The 26,181-nt window shown below is 51.6% G+C and overlaps 1 protein-coding gene across 2 annotated transcripts in view; it reads right to left on the reverse strand.

Moving 5' to 3' along the window:
- NPAT (nuclear protein, coactivator of histone transcription) overlaps window positions 1-26,181 on the reverse strand; it is a 127,946-nt gene that overhangs the window by 556 nt on the left and 101,209 nt on the right. For both annotated transcript variants that reach the window (XM_075337437.1, XM_075337436.1), the window contains 4 exons: window positions 14,793-14,908; window positions 14,592-14,688; window positions 5,802-5,862; window positions 4,702-5,707 (listed from right to left, as the gene is read on the reverse strand). In XM_075337437.1, coding sequence (XP_075193552.1) covers window positions 4,702-5,707; window positions 5,802-5,862; window positions 14,592-14,688; window positions 14,793-14,908 — 1,280 coding nt within the window. The remainder of the gene's footprint in view (window positions 1-4,701; window positions 5,708-5,801; window positions 5,863-14,591; window positions 14,689-14,792; window positions 14,909-26,181) is intronic.

Raw genomic sequence — 26,181 nt, forward strand, 5'->3', positions numbered from 1 at the left:
ACTAGAAGGTGGCCCGATTCTACGCATCGGGTATTCTAGAATTTACGTATTGTGTAGTTCATGTATGATTTTTGTTATATATATGTGCGGTATGTGCGTATATTTGTGTGTGCAGCGTTGTCTGTGTGTGGGTGTCTGTGTAGGGCAGTTGTTTGTGGTTTCCAGTGTGTGTGTGTGGTGTGTTGTGCAGTGCGCGCGCGCGCGTGTGTGTGTGTGTTGGGGGGAGGTGTGCACTCTCCATCGTGCTCCATCCCCTATGCTGCGCACCCCCATCGTGCTACATCTCCCATCCTGCGCACTCCCAAACGTGCTCCATCCGCCATGCTGCGCACTCCCAAACGTGCTCCATCCGCCATGCTGCGCACTCCCCATCGTGCTCCATTCCCCATGCTGCGCACTCCCCATCGTGCTCCATCCGCCACGCTGCGCACTCCCCATCGTGCTCCATCTCCCATGCTGCGCACTCCTAAACGTGCTCCATCCGCCATGCTGCGCACTCCCAAATGTGCTCCATCCACCATGCTGCGCACTCCCAAACGTGCTCCATCCGCCATACTCCACACTCCCCATCGTGCTCCATGCCCCATGCAGCGCACTCCCCATCGTGCTCTATCCCCTATGCTGCGCACCCCCCATCGTGCTCCATCATCTATGCTGCGCACTCCCAAACGTGCTCCATCCGCCATGCCGCGCACTCCCAAACGTGCTCCATCCGCCATGCTGCGCACTCCTAAACGTGCTCCATCCGCCATGCTGGGCACTCCTCATCGTGCTCCATCCCCCATGCAGTGCACTCCCTATCGTGCTCCATCCCCTATGCTGCGCACCCCCCATCGTGCTCCATCTCCCATGCTGCGCACTCTCAAACGTGCTCCATCCGCCATGCTGCGCACTCCCAAACGTGGTCCATCCGCCATGCTGCGCACTCCCAAACATGCTCCATCCGCCATACTCCGCACTCGCCATCGTGCTGCATCCGCCATGCTGCGCACTCCCAAACGTGCTCCATCCGCCATGCTGCGCACTCCCAAACGTGCTCCATCCGCCATGCTGCGCACTCCCAAACGTACTTCATCCGCCATGCTGCGCACTCCCAAACGTGCTCCATCCGCCATGCTGCGCATTACCAAACGTGCTCCATCCGCCATGCTGCGCCAGCATCAGCCTCTCTACCCGCATCATCAGCCTCTCTGCCCGCAGCATCAGCCTCTCTCCTCCCAGCATCAGCGTCTCTGTCCCTAGCATCAGGCTCTCTCCTTCCAGCCTCCCTCAGCATCAGCCTCCCTTTCCCAGCCTTCCCAAGGATCAGCCTCTCTCCTCCCAGCCTCCTTCCTCCCAGCCTCCCTCTCCCAGCCTCGCTCAGCATCAGCCTTCCTGTCCCAGTCTCCCCCAGCATCAGCCTCCCCAAGCATCAGCCTCCACCAGCATCAGCCTCTGTTCTTCCAGCCTCCTCCAGCATCAGCTTCCCTAAGCATCAGCCTCCCTCGTCCCAGCCTCCCTCAGCATCAGCCTCTCTCCTTCCAGCCTCCCTCAGCATCAGCCTCCTCTCCCCAGCCTTCCCTAGGATCAGCCTCTCTCCTCCCAGCCTCCTTCTTCCCAGCTTTCCTATCCCAGCCTCCTTCAGCATCAGCATTTCCCTCTTCCCCATGATCAGCCTCTCTGCTCCCAGCCTCCTCCAGCACGCCCTGCTCCTCTGCCGACACTCACACACCCGATCGCATGCACTCACACACACACCCGATCGCATCCACTCACACACACACCCGATCGCATCCACTCACACACACACCCGATCGCATCCACTCACACACACACCAGATCGCATCCACTCACACACACACCCGATCGCATCCACTCACACACACACCCGATCGCATCCACTCACACACACACCCGATCGCATCCACTCACACACACCCGATCGCATCCACTCACACACACCCGATCGCATCCACTCACACACACCCGATCGCATCCACTCACACACACCCGATCGCATCCACTCACACACACCCGATCGCATCCACTCACACACACCCGATCGCATCCACTCACACACACAGACACTGACGATATCGCACTTACGCGCTCATACTCACAACATCCGGGGATATCACATGCTTCTGGCCATGTGATCCTCCGTCAGGTCCTGGAAGATCACAACAGCACATTTTCGCCGCCGAGAAGCAAGCGATATCCCAGGATGTCGTGAGTATGTGGATGCGATGTGAGGTGTGTGTGAGGTGTGTATGAGAGTGAGTGTGAGTGTGATCTGATGTGTGTGTATGTTTGTGTGTGTGCGTGTGGACCTTCCGGCGCAGCAGGACCTTGATGGGCTTGTAACCATGCGAGCATGGTTACCAACGTATCCACACCACTCCCACCACTGCCGTGGGAGCGGGGGCCGGGGGAGGGGGAGGGAGTACAGTACTCACCTCCGTGACAGCGCTTGTAACCATGCGAGTATCCACACCACCCCTTTGGGAGCGGGGGCCGGGGGGGGGGGGGGGGGGTTGGGGGGGGATAGGGAGTACCGTACTCACCTCCGTGACAGCCGTGTCAGTTAGAGAAATGCGCGGGGGGAGGGAGGGGGTGGGGCCAGAGCTAACGTGCATTGCGTGAGGGGGGCGGGGCGTGGCTGAATTGCCAATGCCTGCAGGGTGCCGGGGCGAGAGGCCAATCTGTGGGGGGGGCGGAGCCTGGGCGAGCGGCTGGCCAATCCGTGTGGGGGCGCAGCCTGGGTGAGCGGCCAATCCGTGTGGGGGGGCGGGGCCATGGCGAGCCCAGCGGCCAATCAGCTTTGTGTCACCGTAAGGACACAATTTTGGAGCATGACAGACAGACAGACAGATAGACAGACAGACAGACAGACAGACAGACAGAATAAGGCAATTATATATATAGATAATTGGTATTTTTTGAGGTCTCATTACAGTGATCTCATGTAGGAAAAACGTTTTTGCTATCTGGGAGCCTGTTTTATTCCTTCATTCCTTCAGAAGCATCTGGCAGATACTTAATATTAGAAGACAGAATAGGAGCTGATCTACAGTACCAGTCAGTGGCCACTAAACGTTCCTCTCCATATACCTTTTACATCCAGTACTTGCCAACACTGGTGATAACTGATCTGGATCTCCACCAATAGGATATTTGGAAGACACTTGAAAAACCCAGAAGAGGACAAGTGAGAACGTTCTAGTAGAAAAGAGCAATTTGACTTTTCCCAAATGTCAAGTCTGGTCCTCAGTGGCAACCAGCATCCTTGGGCACCTCTGGCACTCAAGGAGCTCCACAACATCATGAGGACTAGTAGGCGTCAGAGGCTCTAAGAAGCCAAATGCAAAAAGAAAGGCCTGGTGTGATGAATAACTAGACACCAGACCAGAACAGCGTGAATCTAATTGGTCATCGATAATATCTACATAATGTATCATACAGAAGCTCATATCATGCGGGGAAAAGAAATGTAAAAAGCATATATAGTGTTGGAGGAATAGAACTAGGTGATAGCAGCAGGGAAAAGGACTTGGGCACAATAGTAGATCCCAGACTCAACATGAGCCAACAATGCAGAGCTGCAGCTAAAAAGGCCAACAAAATTCTGGTATGTGTCAAGACAAGCATTGAATCTAGATGAAGACTCTGGCCTGGTCACCCCACCTGGAACACTGTGTACAGTTCTGGGCCCTCAATTCAAGAAAGACCGATATATTGGAGCAGGTCCAGAAAAAAGCCACCAAGATGGTAGAAGGTCTGCAAACCATGTCATATATGAAGACCGGCTAAAAGAACTAAAGAGAAGGCTGAGAGGAGACTTAATAGTGGTCTACAAATATCTTAAAGGTAGTCGCAGTGCAGAGGGAGCTACCCTATTCTCATTAGCACAAGGAAGTACAAGAAGTAATGGGATGAAACTTAAGGAAATTGATTCAGATTAGACATTAGGAAAAACTTTCTGACAGTGAGTGCAATCATAGAGTGGAACAGGCGACCACAGGAGGTACTGAGGACAGTCAGAGCATAAAACAGGCTACTACAGGAGGTAGTGAGGACAGTCACAGAGTGGAACAGGCTACCACGGGAGGTAGTGAGGACAGTCACAGAGTGGAACAGGCTACCACGGGAGGTAGCAAACTCTCCATCAATGGAAATCTTCAAGCTGAAACTGGATAAACATATAGCTGAGATGATTTCAGAAAACTGCTCTTGCTGGGGTTTAGACCCAATGGCTCGAGGTCCCTTTCAACTCTACCATTCTAAGATATCTCTATTAGAACATCAGTTCTGACCCTTAGACATTTTGTTCATGCAGTCTCATCAATCCTTGCTCATTTTCCTCTGGGTAAACAAAACCTATTTCCCGGTATCTAATACAAAGCTGTCCTGATAATCGTTCACCTCCAGGACACCACCTCCTAAAACCACACAGATGATAAGAGTAAAGCTGCCACAGAAGCACTACATTACTTTCAATGACACAGCAGTTGATCCATATGATATTGTCGGTCAACCCATTCAAGTGACGGGCAAATATGGAAAAGCCACTGTGCCAGTGTAAACCGTAAAAATGAGAGGTGCTAGGTTTACGAACATCAGACCTCAAACCTAGCTGCCAGTCCTATCAATTTTGAAGGCCCATGTAACTTTTGGCTGCAAGAACTATACTCTAAAATGGCTAAAATAAGAAAAAGGCAGTACCTTCGCTTTCTTCTTTTTATGTATATCTGATGGGCTTAGGTGGGTTTTCTTATTTGATTGTCTCTCAAATACCTCAGTTTCTTCAAGCTTTCTCTTTTTAGAAGAGCTCTTGGAAGATTTTACTTGTTGAGTATTATCCTTTAAAGGAGTGTTAGGATCAGATTTTGCAAGAGAGGCACGTGACAGTATCATTAGTGTGTGGGCAGCCATATTGACACTGTTCTCACTACCAGCTTCGCTGGCAGGGCTGCATGTGGGCAGATCTGGAGTTGCAGGTGGAAACATTGGTTTTGGGGTTCCGCCATCCTCATTGGAACGCTTGCTTGTTGGGGGGGTTCTTGTCTGAGTTACATGGTTATCCAAAGGCCCGTCTTCCAATCCAGAGCCTGTGGTAGGTGAAAAGGACAAATCTTCCTGAGAGGATTTCTTTGGACTCTGAAACTGCATGCCCTGTAATAACTGGCTAGCTTGTTTCACTAGAGGACTCGTGGGGCAGACTCGTTCTGGGAGAACCTTTTGGGGCGTCCTCCTAAGGATGTTTGGCAAAGAGGTTGGTTTCCTACTCGTTTCCTGGGGGCGTTTGACATTCTTTTCGCTTTCTTGAGTATTGCTCCTCTTATCGAGTTGCGCCGTTTCAGTCCCTCCATGCAGAACATTCTCCTTGTTGCCAAGAGTGCCACCACTTAAGGCAACAGGTCTCTTCTCCATGCCCTGGTCCTTTGTGGTAACAAGAGTAGTTGTGGAGACTCTCGATTTGCCGACTATAGACGGGGTAGTACTTTCAACCTCTTTAATTTCTTTTGATACGTTTGACCCAGATGTAGACACTCCTCCCGATTTCTGGGTAGAGTCATTCCGATCAGCTTTTTGACTTTTGGAACTTGTAGAGGACGAAGAACCAAACTTGGCTGAAGTTTTCCTGTCGGAGAAGAGAACCCTCCGATGAGCTTCTGCTTCTTTGTCAGCAGGATTGTTGCTGTCAGGGTGAATGGTACCATTTCCTAATCTGCTTAAAAATAAAAAAAAAATTAAAAAAATGTTAAAAAACAAACTAGCAAATGTAATCATAAATTTGTCCACATGATTATCCAAGTACTCACCTTTGTACAAAAGAACTGGATAAACTACTTGAATCAGCTGCGGATTTGGATAATGATTTGCCTAGAAAAAGAGAGTACAATTAATGCCAAATAATATTAGCGCCTGGTCAAAGTAGAGAGGGGGAAAGTTACCAAGAAACTTAACTGATTAATTAAAGGGAATCTGTCAGCAGGTTTTTTTTTCATGTAATTCGACAGCAGCATGCTATAGAGACAAATACGCTGATCCCAGTGATTTGTCACTTCAACAGTTATGATCGTTTTCTCTGCTGCAGATCTAGGTTGTTGAGCTGTATATGACCGCACCAACATTATGACTTTCTGTGTACACTGTAAAGTGACAGAGAGCTGCTAATCAGTGCTGGGGCAGGGATGACTAAAGCTGGGGTCACACTAAGCGACAGCGACATCGCTGTTACGTCACCATTTTCTGTGACGTAACAGCGACCTTGTAAGTCGCTGTTATGATCGCTGCTTAGCTGTCAAACACAGCAGAAGCAGCGATCATAACGTCGCTGTGCTACATGTGCAGAGAGCAGGGAGCCGCGCTTAGCGCTGGCTCCTTGCTCTCCTAGGTACAGTACACATCAGGTTAATTACCCGATGTGTGCTGCAGCTACATGTCACAGTGCAGAGAGCAGGGAGCCGCGCACACTGCTTAGCGCTGGCTTCCTGCTCTCCTTGCTATAGTATACAGCGGGTTAATTACCCGATGCGTACTGCAGCCACATGTGCACAGAGCAGGCTCGCTTCATTTCGTCGCTCTCTCGCTGTCACACACAGCGATGTGTGTGTCACAGCGGGAGAGTGACGACCAAAAAAAGTAGATTTTGGGTACTCACCGTAAAATCTCTTTCTTGGAGCCTTCATTGGGGGACACAGACCATGGGTTGTATGCTGCTGCCACTAGGAGGCGACACTAAGCAAAACAAGGAAAACTCCTTCTATGCAGTATACACCCACCAACTGGCAATTGTACCTCAGTTAGTGAGAAAGCAATAGGAGACAACAGTAGAAAAACCGAACAATCTTACAGAAGTGGACATTAAACTCAACATTCAACAGAAACATTGAACAGTAACATATGTCCAACACAAGGGCGGGTGCTGTGTCCCCCAATGAAGGCTCCAAGAAAGAGATTTTACGGTGAGTACCCAAAATCTACTTTTCTTTATCGCTTCATTGGGGGACACAGAGACCATGGGACGTCCTAAAGCAGTCCCACGGGTGGGTCTAATGTTACTCTCAGGGCTGACCTCGGTCCACTGCAGCCTGCAGAACTCGTCTACCGAGGCTCGCATCGGAGGATGCGAAAGTGTGGACCCTGTAGAACTTTGTGAAAGTGTGAAGCGAAGACCAGGTGGCCGCTTTGCAAAGCTGCGACGCTGGAGCGTGGTGACGGACCGCCCACGAGGCTCCCACCGCCCTGGTGGAATGGGCCGTAATCCTGAGTGGGCGCGTTCTCCCTCTTACCCGGTAGGCTTCCAGTACGGCAGAGCGAATCCATCGCGCAATGGAGGACTTGGAGGCAGGTAGGCCTTTGCGCGGGCCAGACGGAAGTACAAAAAGGGAATCCGACCGTCTAAATTGAGAGGTCCTGGAAATGTACAAACGGAGAGCTCTGACCAAGTCCAGCTTGTGGAGAAGAATCTCACGAGGGTGCGAAGGATTCGGACAAAAGGAGGGGAGAACAATGTCCTCGTTAAGATGGAAAGAGGAAACCACCTTGGGCAGAAAGGACGGAACCGGACGGAGGACTACCTTATCCTGGTGGAAGACAAGATATTGAGAGCGACAGGAAAGCGCCGCTAGTTCAGATACCCGCCTGATTGACGTGATGGCAACTAAGAAGGCGACCTTCCAAGAGAGGAACGTGAGGGACATCTCCTGCATAGGTTCGAAGGGGGAATGCTGGAGAACAGACAAAACCAGGTTGAGGTCCCAGGGCTCCACCGGAGGTTGAACGGGGGGCGCCGCATGCGCGGCCCCCTGAATGAATGTACGAACCTGTGAGCGAGAGGCAATCCTCCTTTGAAAGAGAATAGAAAGAGCAGACACTTGCCCCTTGAGGGAGCTGAGTGCTAATCCAGCATCCAGACCAGACTGTAGGAATGACAACAGAACTGGCAAGGAGAAGGTCATGGCTGTGACCTGGTTAGCTTCACACCAGCGGAAATAGGCCTTCCACGTCCGGTGGTAAATGCGGGAAGAGGAAGGCTTCCGAGCTTTGATCATAGTCTGGACGACCTTTTCTGAGAATCCCGCGGAAGTTAGTACTGCGGCTTCAACAGCCATGCCGTTAAATTGAGCGACTGTGAATTCTGGTGAAGAAAAGGTCCTTGGGTGAGAAGGTCCTGGACGTCTGGAAGTCTCCACGGAACGTCGGCGAGAAGGTGCACGAGCTCTGCGTACCACGGGCGACGAGGCCAATCTGGGGCCACGAGAATCACCGGAACTCCCTCCGCCTTGATCTTCTTGACTAGCTTGGGTATAAGCGGAAGTGGAGGGAAGAGGTACGGCAGAGAGAACTGCGACCAGGGGATCGCTAGGGCGTCCGTTGCGAGCGCTAGTGGGTCTCTTGCTCTGGAGACGAACTGGGGGACCTTGTGATTCCACCTGGAGGCCAGGAGATCCACGTCGGGGGTCCCCCACCTGGAACAGATCTGCTGGAAGATTCTGGGATTGAGGGACCATTCTCCCGCGTCGAGGCCCTCTCGGCTGAGGAAGTCGGCGGCCCAATTGTCCACGCCCGGGATGTGGACCGCCGAAATCGCTGGGATGTTCTGTTCGGCCCAGTCGAGGATTTGAGATACCTCTCTCATTGCCGCTCGGCTGCGTGTTCCGCCTTGATGGTTTATGTAGGCTACAGTGGTTGCATTGTCGGACTGCACCCGAACTGGGTGTCCGCGAAGCAGAGCCTTCCAATGAAAGAGAGCTAGGCGAACTGATCTGAGTTCCAAGATGTTGATGGGAAGCTTGGTTTCCGGCTCGGTCCAGCGACCCTGAACTGTGAGGTCCTGTAAGGTGGCCCCCCATCCTAGCAGGCTGGCGTCTGTCGTGACGACCGTCCATCGAAGGGGAAGAAATGATCTCCCTTGGAGGGTGAGGGGAGAGCATCTCCACCATTCCAATGACTCTCTGACTCGAGGAGGGATCGCAATCGGTCGATCCAGGGAGTGAGGGGACTTGTCCCATGCTGCGAGAAGGAGGCCTTGAAGGGGGCGAGTGTGGAATTGACTGTAGGGCACCGCTTCCATTGACGCCACCATCTTCCCGAGAATGCTCATGCAGTATCGAAGGGAGCAGCGAGGTGCGCGTTGGAGCTTCCAAATCCCTCTGAGAATAGCTGTGCGTTTGTCCTTGGGCAGAAGAACCTTCGCTTGTGTGGTATCGAAGATCATGCCGAGGAATGAGATGCGTTGAGTCGGGATCAAAGCTGACTTTGGTCTGTTGATCAACCAGCCGAGACGGGATAGAGTATCCAGAGTGATGTTGAGACTGTCGCGGCACTCCGCCGCCGAGGGAGCCTTGATCAAAATGTCGTCTAGATACGGGATGGCTAGAATTCCCCGGGTCCGAAGAATAGCCATGACAGTAGCCATCACCTTGGTGAAGACTCTGGGAGCTGTCGAGAGCCCGAATGGGAGGGCAGTGAACTGGAAGTGTTGCCCCTGAACCATGAAGCGTAGGAATCTCTGATGAGCTGGAAAGATCGGGATGTGGAGATAGGCGTCCTGGATGTCCACCGAGGAAAGGAACTCCCCTGGTTCCATGGACGCTATCACTGAGCGCAGAGACTCCATGCGGAATCGCCGGAGGCGGACCCGCCTGTTGAGGCGCTTGAGATCCAGGATGGGGCGGACTGTGCCATTCTTCTTGGGTACCACGAAGAGGTTTGAATAAAAACCTCGGAATCTGTCTTGAGGGGGTACGGAGATGATGACCCCCGAGTCTTGCATGGCCTGAATGGCTGCGAAGAAGCCCTTTGTGAGGGAGGGATCCTTGGGGGGTTTGGACTGGACGAAGCGTGAGCGTGGGAGCGAAGAAAACTATCTTGTAGCCGTGAGAGACGACGTCTCGAACCCAGGCGTCGTCTATCACGGAAAGCCACGTGCTTCTGAACATGCGGAGACGACCGCCGACCCTGGATGGGGACCCGGTGACGGGAGCCCAGTCATGCGGAGGAAAATCTGTGGGATCTGGACCTGGAAGACTTGGACTGCTGGCCACGGGAACGCCAGGAACGCCAGTGGGGTGTTGCCTTAAAGGAGGGCTTCCGTCTCTCCTGACGCACTGGGGACCGCTCCCGACGTGAGTTGGTGTTGGTGGAGAATTGACGAAAGGGGCGAAAGGGAAAAGGCCGCCGTTTTGGAGGGGCACGAGGGGTCCTCTGCCTCCCGTAGCCTCAGAGATGATCTTGTCCACCTTTTCTCCGAAGAGTCTTGCACCGACAAAGGGAAGACTGGTGAGAGACTTTTTGGATGCTGAGTCCGCGTTCCACGCTTTAAGCCACAGGGCTCTGCGGATTGCAGTAATGTTGCCAGCTGCCAGGGCAGCGGAAGCCGCAGAGTCAAGGGACGCAGCGACTAGATATTTTCCGGCATGAGTGATCTGATCTGCCAGCTCTGGTATGGGAGCGTCAGCCAGGATACCACGCCGAAGGAGCTTTGCCCAGGCGGAGACAGCCTTGGAAACCCAGGTGGTTGCGAAGGCTGGAGTGATGGCAGAGCCGGAGGCTTCAAAGGCCGACCTGGCTAAGGATTCTATGGTCCTGTCCGAGGGATTCTTCAGGGAGGCGCCATCAGACAGCGGCAAGGTGGTGCTGGACGAGAGTCGGGAGATCGGAGGATCCACTGAAGGGGCCACTGACCACTTCTGAAGAAGTTCCGGTGGGAAGGGATAAAGGACCTGAGCCCGCTTGCGCTTCTGGAAACGCTTGTCGGGATGTTCCCACTGTCTGGAAAAAATATCCTCAAACTCCCTGTGGTTGCCAAAGCTTCTTGGCAGCTTCTTGGCTCTTTTGAAAGGGACTGATTGACAGGTAGGCGCCGGATCAATATCCTGTACCTCTAGGGTCTGATTGACAGCAATGACCAGACTGTCCATCATACCGGTCAGCTTGGATATGTGTTCAGAGTCCAGATCGGAGTCAGAAGCAGAGTCCTGGTCCGAATCTGGAGCTGCCGCAGAAGAGGCAGGAGACAGCGAGCGTGATGCTCTGGCGGCCATAGCAGGGCTAGGGGAGCTGGAGGATGACCCAGAGAGGGACCGCTTCCTAGACCTCCTGTGGGTTCTGCCTTGCCGGGCTGGAGGCGCTGCGGGCTCAGACTCGCTCTGGGTCGCCGGGGGGGACTCCAGAGGAGGAGGCGGACAGACGGTCTATGGCCGAGGCTAAGGATTGAGACATGTTAGTTAAGTTGTCCACTGACTGGGAGAGAGCTGAGGCCCACCCAGGCATGGGGGCCGAGTCCTCGTTACGGGCGGTGGGGGGCTCCGTAGTAGTCATGTTAGAGGTGCTACAGGCTACGCAGATGGGGGAGGACTGCCCTGAGGGAAACTTCTTTAGGCAAGAGGAGCAGGCGAAGTGAAGCACTATGGCCTGTGTCTGAGAGCGGGTCGCTCTTGTGCTGGACATGGGACAGAAGAGAGGGAATGAGGCAAGGGAGAGAGACAGGAGGATGCCAGGTGGATGAGGTACTGGGGAAGGAGCTGCCTCCCAGTGGCAGAGCTTACCCAGATTCTGGCGTCCTGTGTTTGAGCTGTCTCTGTATGCAGGCGCTGTGTCCTGTTCAGTGATGCAGGCTGAGGGAGCAGAGGTGGGGGCTCCGAGGAGCTGCAGGGACGTGAGGCCGGTGGCTGCACGTGGAGCGTGTCTGCCGCACAGGAGATCGCAGGGCAGTGATTGCTGCTGAGGGCCCAGGCCGGAGGAGCAGAAAAAGAGCGCGAAAAAAACGGCGCGCAGATTGCAGGTATCGGCCGGGAGAGAGAGAGAGGAGGCCCGTGGTTGGCTGAGAAAGGGCGCGCAGAGGCCTCCTGTGATTAGCTGCTGGAGCGGGCGGGCCTGCTAGAAGAGAGGGCTCACGCGATAGGCTGGCCGGGAGGGGGCGTGGCGGGACGGGAGCTAGGCCGGAGGGAAGCCGGGGACTAAATTTTGAGGTGAGGCCGCAGGGGGAGCCTAGGACGGCGCCGAGGACGGGGTCGGGGCTGTGAAGGGGAGCCGAGCGTACTGCCTGGAGGGGAGCTGACCCGGGACAATGGAGCTAAGTATAATCATTTAAAGAGACAGTTTTTTTTTTGTTTTTTTTTTTTTTAAACGGAGCCCCCCATGACCCGGGACAAGGGATGGGTACCTGTCCTGGTGGCTGATAGTCCCTTTTGGCTTAATCTTGTCCTCCTTTGATCCTGGCCTCCTGGAAATGACATAGGGAGACGGGAATTTTCCAATGATTTTTCGTCTCCCCTCCCTGATCAGGCCGGCTGTGGAGGGCGGGCGTGCAGGGGGAGGGGGGCAAGGACCATCCGCCTGTCCCTCTGTGCGGATGCCCCCCAAACAGTCTTGAGAGTGTTAGGGGGGTAGGGTCCTGCCAGACAGGCACGGAGGTCAACGGAAGTGGCGGACGGACCCCACTTCTGTGCGACCGGCCTCTAGGGGGGAAAGCAGGGTGAGCGATTACACCCTGTCGCCCGACGAGCTGTGTCTGAAACGAAAAAGGGGAAAAGATTAAAAATACAAACCTGAGGGGCTGGGAGCAGCCCCAAGTGTGTCCACCTCCTATGGACACTAAGCTTAAACTGAGGTACAATTGCCAGTTGGTGGGTGTATACTGCATAGGAGGAGTTTTCCTTGTTTTGCTTAGTGTCGCCTCCTAGTGGCAGCAGCATACAACCCATGGTCTCTGTGTCCCCCAATGAAGCGATAAAGAAATGAAGCTGGACATTCAGCAACGACCGGCGACCTCGCCAGGTCGTTGCTGGATGTCACACACAGCGACGGGACGTCGCTGCAACGTCACAGAAAATGGTGACGTAGCAGCGACGTCGTTGTGTGTGACACCAGCTTAAGAAGCACAAGGACAGTTGTCCTGTAGTGATAATCTCCTGCTGATAAAACACTGATTCTATTGAAACAGCAAAACACAGCCCAGTAACACATTGCTGGAATCAGGGTTTCTTCTCCTAAATTATGGTGCTCTCAAATTACATAGCAAAACCTGGTGACATATTTCCTTCAAGGTGGTATTCCAGTTTCCCAAGTGATTAATAAATATCTAGTATATGTTGTAACTTTAGGATTGGTGTAGGAAACAGTCTCAGAAACGTCCTTCCCCTCATCTTCGTTTCTTGCACACCCGGGATCACAGATGTGCAGCAAACGCGAAGAAGGAGTGCAGAACAACAGCAGGACTATGGTCGCTTAATTCTCACAATTCATGAGGGGTCAACAACGTGCCATCACTTTACAAAACTCCAACACCCTAATGAGCAGGTAATTTTTAGAGCCATAACTTTCATTTTTTTCCGTAGACATATCTGTATATGAGGGCTTGTTGTATTGCAGCACTAGTTGTAGTTTTGAATGACATTTAATGTACTGAAAGATGAAAGAAAGAAAAATTCCAAGTGTTGTTAAACTGAAAAGAAAAGAAAAAATATCTGTTTTTTACAGTCTTTTTACATGTTTGTATATTATTGCAAAAGAAACCCCGAAACTTGGCTCAGCTTAGAGCACCTTACAAGTGTCAAACTAGTCTTTACCCTGCAACTACGGTTATTAGGCATCTGGACATTTTTTTTGTCTGTATAATATCCGGCTGCTCTCTCATGGGTACTCTTCTGAAATAGTTACTAATGAAGCAGAGAAGCCATGTTATCACAATTTCTATAAGGGTACCACTGACAAAGTAAATAGTTTGATGACTTACTCTGGATACATTCTCTAGGCAAGTTGTTTTTTGGGGGGTTTTTTGGAGAAGGTTCAATACTGCAAAGTGGTTAATTAGAAAGCTAGCAATATTTTAAATGACAGGCTATGAAAGATGATACACACACACACACACACACACACACACACACACTAGCTGTAGTACCCAGGCGTTGCCCGGGATAGTAACTGTCTCTTTGTCTCTCTCCCAGTCAGTCTGTCTGTCTCTCTTTCTGTCTGTGTGTCTGTCTCTACCATGTCTGTCTGTGTCTCTCTGTCTCTGTATCAGTCTCTCTCTGTGTCTCTCCCCCCCCCCGTCTCTCTCCCCCCCCCTCTGTCTCTCTTCCCCCCCCCTCTGTCTCTCTTCCACCCCCCTCTGTCTCTCTTCCACCCCCCTCTGTCTCTCTTCCACCCCCCTCTGTCTCTCTTTCCCTGTCTGTCAGTCTCTGTCTGTGCTTATGTCTGTCTTTTTCTGTCTCTCTCTATCCGTCTCTCCACTGACATCTTATTACCTCACACTTAAGCTTCTTATACGAACAATTTATTTTGTTCCTATAGCAACCACTCCCAGCTCCTATTAATAGCCCGTAGCTCCTATCTCCTTTGACTTTAATAGAGACAGGTGTTTTGGAGAGTAACTGTAAAGCGCAGGGTTAAATTTTCCTGTCAAAACATAGTCTATGATGTTTCCTGAGTCACATGGGGTGTCTGCAAAATCTCGTGATTGTAAATGCGACAGTGCGAATTCCTTTAGCGGACATACACACACACACACACACACACACACACACACACACACAGTACATACACTCAGCTTTATATATTAGATATAGCACCTAAGTAACATTTCAAAGGAGCTATATGAATACCTGCATTTGCACTAGGTCTCAGTGGCTCAGGTTTCTTTGACCTTGGAGGCAATGGCAGTTTCGGGACTATAGGTTTAGATACAGGAACATGCAAAATCTACAAGAGAAAAAAAGATGCCATGTTTCCCGTAGTCTTAAGTGAAAAGTGGCCATATCATAACTGTACTGGATTTTACATACATAATGGTAATTTACTGTTACCTGATGAGATGGTGCTGCGAAAGTGCTACTATTCTGGCCAACAAGAGAGACTGGGAACATCCCCATAACTCCCTGTAAGACAGGCGGGACAGGAGAGGCGAGTATAATGGTGGAGCCTGGAGGTATACAAATAGCTTATATTAGCACAAATCCGGACAAAGATATAAATTAACATAATAAAATATTCGCATAGGTCTATAAATAAGATTCAGTACTTGGTATACAAAAGTATGAAATGGGCTCTCCCATCAGAACATTATACAAGATATCTCATGCGCAGAAGAACTGGACTTTATTTTTCTTCCCCCCTCGACGTAGCAGGACTCCACTGTTACTAAAGCCAGTGTGAACCTGTTATGGGGTTAGAAAGCCCCGTTAAGCTCATTGGACAAGAACAGACTTCGGAGAAGACTGTTTTAGATTTATAAGTCATCCTTTTAGTAAATTGGACTAAAATCCAGGAAATTCCCCAGAATTTAAAAAGAGGAAATCCAGTTAAAACGTTAGGACATGTCTTAAAGGAGGAGATCCGAAGGGCAAAGTAATTTTCATTTTAAAAATTGTTTCTATTCAATGCCATAATCTAAATTAATATCGAATATACTTGTATTGAAAATTCCCTACAGTTCTTTAACTACTGATTCTGTGTTTTTCAAAAAGTAAAAAAACCCTCCCCCCAAAAATAAGCCCTAGTAGGAATTTTCGGCCTTTTCGGAGAAATATAAGCCCTAGTCGCGATTCAATAATGAAATGTCCATGCAGCTAAAAGTTAAAGAATACTGCAGGACACTTCATTATAGAAAGTAGACACCCCCAAAAGAAATAAGATAAGAGATAAGACCCCGCGATCATACTCACCAGACTCTGATTGGGAGGACCTGCAGTGGAACACGCACACACATAAGAAAACACACCAGATCGCACATCAAATCACACACACACACTCCCCACATCTGGCATTATGCATTGCTTCTGGTCGGCAGAGAATCCTGGGACGCAGTGCAGTGGAACGCAGGGGACCTGCGAAAAAATGTATAGATGCATTCCACCACCAAGTCATCCACGGGTTCCACTGCACTGCGTCCCATCTTTCCCGCTGGCCAGAAGCAATGCATATCGCCGGATGTGCGCGCGATCTGATGTATATGAGTGTGCCGGCCACAAGCAGGGGAGGATGGCATGCAGCATTCTTGCTGGGAGCGCCCGCCGAGGATCGCAGGGGGACCCGAGAGCCACGCAGATGTCCGGGGTTTGGTAAATATGAGTCCACTGGGAGGGGGTCCTTATTTTTTGAGGGGGTAAACTTAACCCAACACATGTTTCCCGAAAAAATAAGACCTACACAAAACTAAGCCCTAGCACTTTTTTCAGGACAAAAAAAGTATAAGACCGTGTCTTATTTTTGGAAAAACATAGTACAGCATTATATTTCTTCCTGTGTTATGATTGTTATGATGCTTTGTTTGAGAATCCCACTGCATCCTGGGATAATCAAACAAAACGTCACTGGGGGCAGAGGGAACGGTCACTACCGCGCTGTCTGATGTGCACAATGACCGTGTAACTCTTAGCTCAGATCAGCAGTAATGAGTCGGAAATAGAGCGGTGTCAGAATACCCGATGTGCAGAGACCAGAGTCGCTCCTACAAGCGAAAGAATAAAAAAGAGAATTTTGTTATTTACCGTAAATTCTTTTTCTTATAGTTCTGTATTGGGAGACCCAGACCATGGGTGTTTAGCTTCTGCCTCCGGAGGACACACAAAGTACTACGCTTATACACCCCCTGGTAGCCAGTCCTAGCCAGTTTAGTGCAAAAGCTGAAGGAGAATAGCCACCCACAAGTAGAACCGAGTAAGAACCGGAACAACCGGAGACTCTGTCCACGACAACAGCCGGTGATAACACACGGAACAAGAAAATTGCCAACAGGCAACAGGGAGGGAGCTGGGTCTCCCAATACGGAACTATAAGAAAAAGAATTTACGGTATCAAAATTCTCTTTTTCTTTATCGTTCCTTTGGGAGACCCAGACCATGGGACGTTCCAAAGCTGTCCCTGGGTGGGAATAAACAGAAAAAACTAAGAAGTAGGCGGAGCCTAACTTCACAAGTGGGCGACAGCCGCCTGAAGGATGAGTCTGCCCAAGCTCGCATCTGCCGAAGCATGAGCATGCACTTGGTAGTGCTTCGAAAAGGTATGCAGGCTAGTCCAAGTGGCAGCCTGACAGACTTGTTGAACCGTAGCCTGGTTCCTAAAAGCCCAAGAGGCACCGACAGCTCTGGTCGAGTGTGCTTTGATCCCCGGCGGGGGAGGCACCTGAGTACTCTGGTAGGCGTCCGAAATGGTCGATCTAATCCAATGGGCCAAGGTCGGCTTAGAAGCAGAGAGACCCTTGCGCCGCCCTGTGGTTAGCACAAAAAGAGAGGTGCACCGCCTAAGCGCAGCAGTGCGAGCCCCATAAATCCGGAGAGCACGCACCAGATCTAGAGAATGCAGCGCTTTCTCAAAGCGATGAACAGGGGCCGGACAGAAGGAAGGCAAGGAAATATCCTGGTTAAGGTGGAAGGGAGAGACCACCTTAGGAAGAAAGTCCGGGGTCGGACGGAGAACTACCTTTTGTCTTGGTGAAAAACCAAAAAAGGTGACTCCGAGGAGAGCGCAGCCAAATCAGAGACTCTCCTGAGAGAAGTTATGGCAACTAGAAAGGCCACCTTTTGAGAAAGACGATACAAAGAAACCTCCCTAAGAGGCTCAAAGGGGGGTTTCTGCAATACCGTGAAGACCAAGTTAAGGTCCCAGGGATCCAAGGGCCGCCGATAAGGCGGAATGATGTGAGACGCACCTTGCATGAAGGTGCGGATCTGAGCCAGCCGGGCGAGACGCCGCTGGAACAGCACTGATAGAGCTGAGACTTGTCCCTTGAGAGAGTTGAGGGACAGTCCTAGCTGCAGACCGGACTGTAAAAAAGACAGAAGGGTCGGCAACGACAATGGCCAAGGAGAATGGCCGGAAGAGCGACACCAGGACAGGAAAATTTTCCAAGTCCTGTGATAGATCTTGACGGAGGAAGACTTACGGGCCCGAGTCATAGTGGAGATGACTTCAGGAGGAATACCAGAAGCCGTCAAAATCCAGGACTCAATTTGAGGGCCGCAGAATTCGGGCGGAAAAACGGACCTTGCGAGAGCAGGTCTGGACGGTCCGGAAGATGCCACGGCATCTCCACGGACAGTTGGAGCAGGTCCGGATACCAAGCTCGCCTGGGCCAGTCTGGTGCAATGAGGATGACTCGACGGCCCTCCATTCTGATCTTGCACAGGACTCTGGGCAAGAGAGCTAGAGGGGGAAACACGTAGCACAGACGAAACTGCGACCAGTCTTGAACCAGAGCATCCGCGGCGAAGGCCTGAGGATCGTGGGAGCGAGCCACGTAAACCGGAACCTTGTTGTTGTGACGGGATGCCATTAGGTCCACGTCCGGAGTGCCCCACTTGCGGCAGATTGACTGAAACACTGCCGGGTGCAGAGACCACTCGCCACCGTCCACGGATTGACAGCTGAGATAATCTGCCTCCCAGTTTTCTACTCCAGGGATGTGGACTGCGGATATGGTGGACTTGGAGTCCTCCGCCCATTGAAGAATGCGTTGGACCTCCAACATTGCCAGGAGGCTGCGTGTCCCGCCTTGGTGATTGATGTAGGCAACCGCTGTCGCGTTGTCTGACTAGACTCGAATGTGCCTGCCCGCCAACAGGTGGTGAAAGGCTAGGAGAGCTAGAAGCACAGCTCTGGTTTCCAGCACATTGATTGAAAAGGCTGACTCGGACGGAGTCCAAGTGCCCTGAGCTCTGTGGTGGAGATGTACCGCTCCCCAGCCGGATAGGCTGGCATCCGTGGTGAGAATCACCCAGGACAGAGCCAGGAAGGAGCGCCCTTGGGACAGGGAGAGGGGTCGAAGCCACCACTGAAGAGAGGTCCTGGTCCGTGGCGACAGAGCCCCTAACCTCTGTAAGGAGGAAGGCCGCTTGTCCCAACAGCGGAGAATGTCCAGCTGCAGAGGACGCAGATGGAACTGGGCAAAGGGAACCGCCTCCATGGAAGCCACCATTTGACCCAGCACCTGCATCAGGCGCCTGAGGGAATAACGGCGGGGCCTCAGGAGAGAGCGCACCGCTAGCCGGAGAGACTGCTGTTTGATTAAGGGCAACTTCACAAGTGCCGGCAAAGTCTCGAACTGCATCCCTAGGTACGTGAGACTCTGGGTCGGAGTCAGAGTGGATTTGGGAAGATTGACAATCCACCCGAATTGGGCTAGGTTGGCGAGAGTGAGCGAGACACTCCGCTGACAGTCTGCGCTGGATGGACCCTTGACCAGAAGGTCGTCCAGATAAGGAAGCACTGCTAACCCCTGGAGCTGCAGGACCGCAATCACTGCCGCCATGACCTTGGTGAATACCCGAGGGGCCGTGGGTAACCCGAAGGGGAGAGCCACGAATTGGAAATGATCCTCTCCTATCGCAAAACGTAACCAAAGCTGATGAGACACTGCGATTGGCAAATGTAGATAGGCATCTCTGATGTCGATGGACACCAGGAACTCCCCTTGGGTCATAGAGGCAATGACTGATCGCAGAGACTCCATGCGAAAATGCCGCACCCGGACATGCTTGTTGAGAAGCTTAAGATCCAGGATGGGCCGGAAGGAACCGTCCTTTTTTGGAACTAGGAAGAGATTTGAGTAAAAACCTCTGAACCGTTCCTGAGCGGGAACTGGGACAATCACTCAGTTTGCCTGCAAGGACGCCACGGCCTGCGAGAAGGCGGCGGCCTTGGAGCAGGGGGGAGTTGAGAGAAAAAAATCTGTTTGGAGGGCTGGAAGAGAATTCTATCCTGTAGCCGTGAGATATGATGTCTCTCACCCACTGATCGGAGACTTGCTTTAACCAAGCGTCGCCAAAGTGGGAGAGCCTGCCACCGACTAAGGACGTGGCTGGAGCGGGCCGAGAGTCATGAGGAAGCTGCCTTAGTGGCAGAACCTCCTGCGGTCTTCTGCGGACGCGCTTTTGGGCGCCAGTTGGATTTCTGATCCTTGGCTGAGTTAGCGGACGAAGCGGAAGGCTTAGAGGATGACCAGTTGGAGGAACGAAAGGAACGAAACTTCTATTGATTCCTACCCTGGGCGGGTTTCCTGGTCTTGGTTTGTGGCATGGAAGTACTCTTCCCGCCAGTAGCTTCTTTAATGATTTCATCCAGCTGTTCACCAAACAGCCGTGAACCAGCAAAAGGGAGCCCAGCAAGAAACTTCTTGGAAGAAGCATCTGCCTTCCACTCTCGAAGCCACAAAATCCTGCGGATAACAAGAGAATTAGCTGAAGCCACCGCAGTGCGGTGAGCAGCCTCTAGCATGGCAGACATGGCATAAGATGAAAAGGCTGAAGCCTGAGCAGTTAAGGTAACCATCTCAGGCATAGATTCCTTGGTGAGGGAATGCATCTCCTCTAGAGAAGCAGAGATGGCTTTGAGAGCCCACACTGCTGCAAAAGTCGGGGAAAACGCGGCCCCCGCAGCTTCATACACAGATTTGGCCAGAAGGTCAATCTGACGGTGAGTGGAATCCTTAAGTGAGGTGCCGTCAGCCACCGACACAATGGTCCGGGCTGATAGCCTAGACACCGGAGGGTCTACCTTTGGGGAGTGAGACCACTCCTTGACCACCTCAGGTGGAAATGGAAACCGGTCATCAGAACCACGCTTTGGAAAGCGTTTGTCAGGGCAGGCCCTGGGTTTGGTCACAGCGGTCTGAAAACTGGAGTGGTTAAAGAACACACTCTTCACTCTCTTAGGCGAGGTAAACTGATGTTTTTCTGCCAAAGAGAGTTGCTCCTCTGACACTGGCGGAGTGAGATCCAGCACAGAATTAATAGAAGCAATCAAATCACTAAGATCTGAGTCACCCTCAGAGGAATCGATGGGATACATAGCCTCCGAGCCCCCAGTGAGGGCATCCTCCTCATCTTGAGAGTCAGCTCTTGAGACAGAGCCATGGGATGGGGAGGGGGAAGAAACCCTGCACCTTCTCTTAGAAGGACGGGGTCTGGGATCAGATGATGAATCCTCCGTGAGGTCTGATGGACAGAGGTCAGAGGATAGGAGTCCTCTGTCAAGAGTATTAGAGGCACCCTGTGAGGGGAGCTGATGCATATTCATCAAAGTCCTGGACAAAAGTCCCATGGACTCAGCAAATGACTGGGATATGGACCTAGAAAAGGACTCTACCCAGGCCGGGGGTTCAATCACAGGTGCAGCAGCAGCCTGAGAGACCACTGGCGGTGAGACTCCAGGCTGTGGCACCGCCAAGTTAGAGCAACCATCACAGTGTGGATAAATGCTCGGCTTAGGCAGCAGGAGCTTACATGCAGTGCATGCAGAATAAAGCTTTGGAGCCTTGCTCCTTGTGTGAGACATGCTGCTGGAGTGGGGGCTTTGCAGAGAATGAACCCCAGGGAGAATATACAGAGGTCCACAACCGGAGACCGGCTGTGGCTTACCAGACCGCTGAGCGCGGTGTTGTGTGCCCTCCAGATCCCGAAGCCCAGTCCCCCAGCGCAGCACCTCAGCAGAGATGCAGAATGCAGGATGTCCCAGAGCAGAGTGAACTCTGCCTGAGAAATGGCCGCCGGAGCGGAGAGGGGGCGGGACTAGGGGCGTTCCTATAAAAGAGCGGGAACTGGAGGGCTATAGAGACCTGCCGGGAAGGAGGGACGCCACAGCAGTGTGGAGTGTCCCTCCCCTGTGTAGAACGGCCGCCGGGAGGAGCAGAACCTGTCCCTCTGCATGAGTTCAAGAAGCTGTGGAGAGAAAAGCGCACATAGGGTCTTATCTGGCAAACAATGCAGGCTTAGAAAATGAAAACAGGTGCTCACCTATGGAAGTTGTGACAGGCACAACTCCTATGTATGCAGAAAATGGTCAAGCAGCAGCCCCGATGATGCAACAGGGAATCATGAATGGACAAGAAAGTCGGGTTTAACACTGCGCTAAAACCATGAAGCCAAACGATGTGATGAATTCTTTGCTATATTTTCTTTATTTAGGCCAAGTCAACGCGTTTCAAAGGCATGTCCGCCTTCATCAGGACAGAGGAAAAAACAGCATCGATGCTGTTTTTTCCTCTGTCCTGATGAAGAAGGCGGACATGCCTTTGAAACGCGTTGACTTGGCCTAAATAAAGAAAATATAGCAAAGAATTCATCACATCGTTTGGCTTCATGGTTTTAGCGCAGTGTTAAACCCGACTTTCTTGTCCATTCATGATTCCCTCTGCATGAGTGACATGCGAGGGCAGGAAAACGAAACTAGGCCTCCGGCGAAGCCGGGGCCTAAATTTAAGCGGCGAGGCCGACAAGCAGGCACCATCGGCGCGGTTCTCGAGCAAAAGCTGGAGAACCCGCCGGAAAAGTTAAAAACAATCACATACAGCATACTCTCCCCTTACAATAAAGAACCGGGACCCCCAACATAAACGTCTCAGGTACTTAGCTGCTGAGACGCAGGGCCATGTCCCTGGGGATGAGTGCTCCGGTCCAACAGAATCCTCAAGGGGCTGTGGATGGAGACCGGACTCCTGCCAGGCATGGAGACCGTGCTGGCTCCCACTTCAAGCCAGAGCCCAGAAGGGATGGTGAAGGAGCGCGGCATGTAAGGCTTCAGCCTTGTAAATCAACCTTAACAACACCGCCGACACAGTGGGGTGAGAAGGGACATGCCGGGAGTCCAGACATGGACCCGCTTTTCTTCAAACTCTTTCCAAAAGTCAAACAATCAGATGAGAATGCATGTGTGGATGTATGACCTCCTGAACACAAAGCGATAAACTGGCTAGGACTGGCTACCAGGGGGGTGTATAAGCTCAGAGGGAGGAGCTACACTTTTAAGTGTAGTACTTTGTGTGTCCTCTGGAGGCAGAAGCTAAACACCCATGGTCTGGGTCTCCCAAAGGAACGATAAAGAAAATACAATAGTAGTTAGGTAATAGTAGGGAATTTTTAATTCAAGTACAGGGGAACCTTGGATTAAGAGTAACTTGGTTTCAGAGCGTTTTGCAAGACAAGCAAAGCTTTTTACAAATTTGTAACTTGGTTTAAGAGCAATGCTTTGCAATAAGAGCAAATACTCACCGTGCACACTTCCGGTTCTGTCCTTTCATCTTGCTCTGACCCGCACTGGAGGAAACTTTCTGTACATATGTACTGTATACAGTACACAGTATACCATTGCACAGTACAGTATATACTATATAGCATTTCTATCAATTTGCATTTGTGGATACAGTATTGTACTCTCTTTCTGCTAACCAGTACAGCACCTTGCTTATACTGCACCTCCCGCACACCAACAATTCTATTGTAAGCTGTGAAGTGCAGTTTTGTTTTATATGCTTTTACTGTACAGTATTTTGCATTAGTGTACTGTAATAATTTTATATGACTACAGGACATTATTTTGTATTACTGTAATACATTTGTATAAATACAGTAAATATTTTTGGGTTAAGGAACAAATTGTCTGTGTTTCAATTATTTCCTATGGGAAAGAAGGGAATTTTGTTACTTACCGTAAATTCCTTTTCTTCTAGCTCCTATTGGGAGACCCAGACGATTGGGTGTATAGCACTGCCTCCGGAGGCCACACAAAGCAATTACACTAAAAAGTGTAAGGCCCCTCGCCTTCTGGCTATACACCCCCAGTGGGATCACTGGCTCACCAGTTTTAGTGCAAAAGCAAGAAGGAGGAAAGCCAATAACTGGTTTAAACAAATTCACTCCGAAGTAACGTCGGAGAACTGAAAACCATTAGTGATGAGCGAGTACTAAAAAGCTCGGGTGCTCGAGGCTCGGGCCGAGCCTCCCAAGATACTCGTGTACTCGGCCCGAGCACCGAGCCCAATGTTATCCTATGGGAGACCCGAGTATTTTTGTGAAATGACCAGCGGCAGCATGTAGAAACCATAAAACTGTAAATTAATAAAAAAAACGTACGTGTGTGTGTAAGCGTGCATATAAATATACACGCGGAGTGGAGTGCGGGAGGGGCCGTAGCCGAGCGGGGAAGTGTCGGGCTAAAGGCACGGTCATTCTGTGATGGCCGGCCAATCACTGCAATTCCACAACAGGGCTGTGGCATTGCATTGGTCTGCCAGCCAATCCCTGCATAAGGGCTGGCTCTAAAAAGAGCGCCAACATGAAGACCACGAGTACAGCACGAGTATCGCGAGATTACTCGGTCACCGCCGAGTAGCCCGAGTACAGTGATACTCGTGCGAGTACCGAGTAGTAACAAGCATACTCGCTCATCACTAAAAACCATTCAACATGAACAACATGTGTACCCGAAAAACAACCAAAAATCCCGAAGGACAACAGGGCGGGTGCTGGGTCTCCCAATAGGAGCTAGAAGAAAAGGAATTTACGGTAAGTAACAAAATTCCCTTCTTCTTCGGCGCTCCATTGGGAGACCCAGACGATTGGGACGTCCAAAAGCTGTCCCTGGGTGGGTAAAGAAATACCTCATGTTAGAGCTGCAAAGACAGCCCTCCCCTACGGGGAGGCAACTGCCGCCTGCAGGACTCTTCTACCTAGGCTGGCGTCCGCCGAAGCATAGGTATGCACCTGATAATGTTTGGTGAAAGTGTGCAGACTCGACCAGGTAGCTGCCTGGCACACCTGTTGAGCCGTAGCCTGGTGTCGTAATGCCCAGGACGCACCCACGGCTCTGGTAGAATGAGCCTTCAGCCCTGATGGAACCGGAAGCCCAGCAGAACGGTAGGCTTCAAGAATTGGTTCTTTGATCCATCGAGCCAGGGTGGCTTTGGAAGCCTGCGACCCTTTGCGCTTACCAGCGACAAGGACAAAGAGTGCATCCGAGCGGCGCAGGGGCGCCGTGCGGGAAATGTAGATTCTGAGTGCTCTCACCAGATCCAACAAATGTAAATCCTTTTCATACCGATGAACTGCATGCGGATAAAAGGAAGGCAAGGAGATATCCTGATTAAGATGAAAAGAGGATACCACCTTAGGGAGAAACTCCTGAATGGGGCGCAGCACTACCTTGTCCTGGTGGAACACCAGGAAAGGAGCCTTGGATGACAGCGCTGCTAGTTCGGACACTCTCCGAAGAGACGTGACCGCTACCAGAAAGGCCACTTTCTGTGAGAGTCGAGAAAGTGACACATCCCTCAGAGGCTCGAAGGGCAGCTTCTGGAGAGCAACAAGGACCTTGTTTAGATCCCACGGATCTAACGGCTGCCTGTACGGAGGTACGATATGACAAACCTCGTGCAGGAACGTGCGCACCTGAGAAAGTCGTGCTAGACGTTTCTGAAAAAACACGGATAGTGCCGAGACTTGCCCTTTAAGGGAGCCGAGCGACAAGCCCTTTTCCAACCCAGATTGCAGGAAGGAAAGAAAGACAGGTAACGCGAATGGCCAGGGAGATACTCCTTGTGCAGAGCACCAGGATAAGAAAATCTTCCACGTTCTGTGGTAGATCTTAGCAGAAGTGGACTTCCTAGCCTGTCTCATGGTGGCCACGACCCCTTGGGATAATCCTGAAGACGCTAGGATCCAGGACTCAATGGCCACACAGTCAGGTTCAGGGCCGCAGAATTCCGATGGAAAAACGGCCCTTGGGACAGTAAGTCTGGACGGTCTGGTAGTGCCCACGGTTGGCCGACCGTGAGATGCCACAGATCCGGGTACCACGACCTCCTCGGCCAGTCTGGGGCGACGAGTATGACGCGGCCGCAATCGGATCTGATCTTGCGTAACACTCTGGGCAAGAGTGCCAGAGGTGGGAACACATAAGGGAGCCGGAACTGCGACCAATCTTGCACTAAGGCGTCCGCCGCCAGAGCTCTTTGATCGCGAGACCGCGCTATGAAGGTCGGGACCTTGTTGTTGTGCCGAGACGCCATTAGGTCGACGTCCGGCACCCCCCAGCGGCGGCAGATTTCCTGAAACACGTCCGGATGAAGGGACCATTCCCCTGCGTCCATGCCCTGGCGACTGAGGAAGTCTGCTTCCCAGTTTTCTACGCCCGGGATGTGAACTGCTGATATGGTGGATGCTCTTTCCTCTACCCACATCAGAATCCGCCTGACTTCCTGGAAGGCTTGCCGACTGCGTGTCCCTCCTTGGTGGTTGATGTATGCCACCGCTGTGGAGTTGTCCGACTGAATTCGGATCTGTTTTCCTTCCAGCCACTGCTGGAAGGCTAATAGGGCAAGATACACTGCCCTGATCTCCAGAACATTGATCTGAAGGGTGGATTCCTGCTGAGTCCACGTCCCTTGAGCCCTGTGGTGGAGAAAAACTGCTCCCCACCCTGACA

Source organism: Anomaloglossus baeobatrachus, chromosome 2 (genome assembly GCF_048569485.1).
Source record: "Anomaloglossus baeobatrachus isolate aAnoBae1 chromosome 2, aAnoBae1.hap1, whole genome shotgun sequence".
Taxonomy (NCBI): Eukaryota; Metazoa; Chordata; class Amphibia; order Anura; family Aromobatidae; genus Anomaloglossus; species Anomaloglossus baeobatrachus.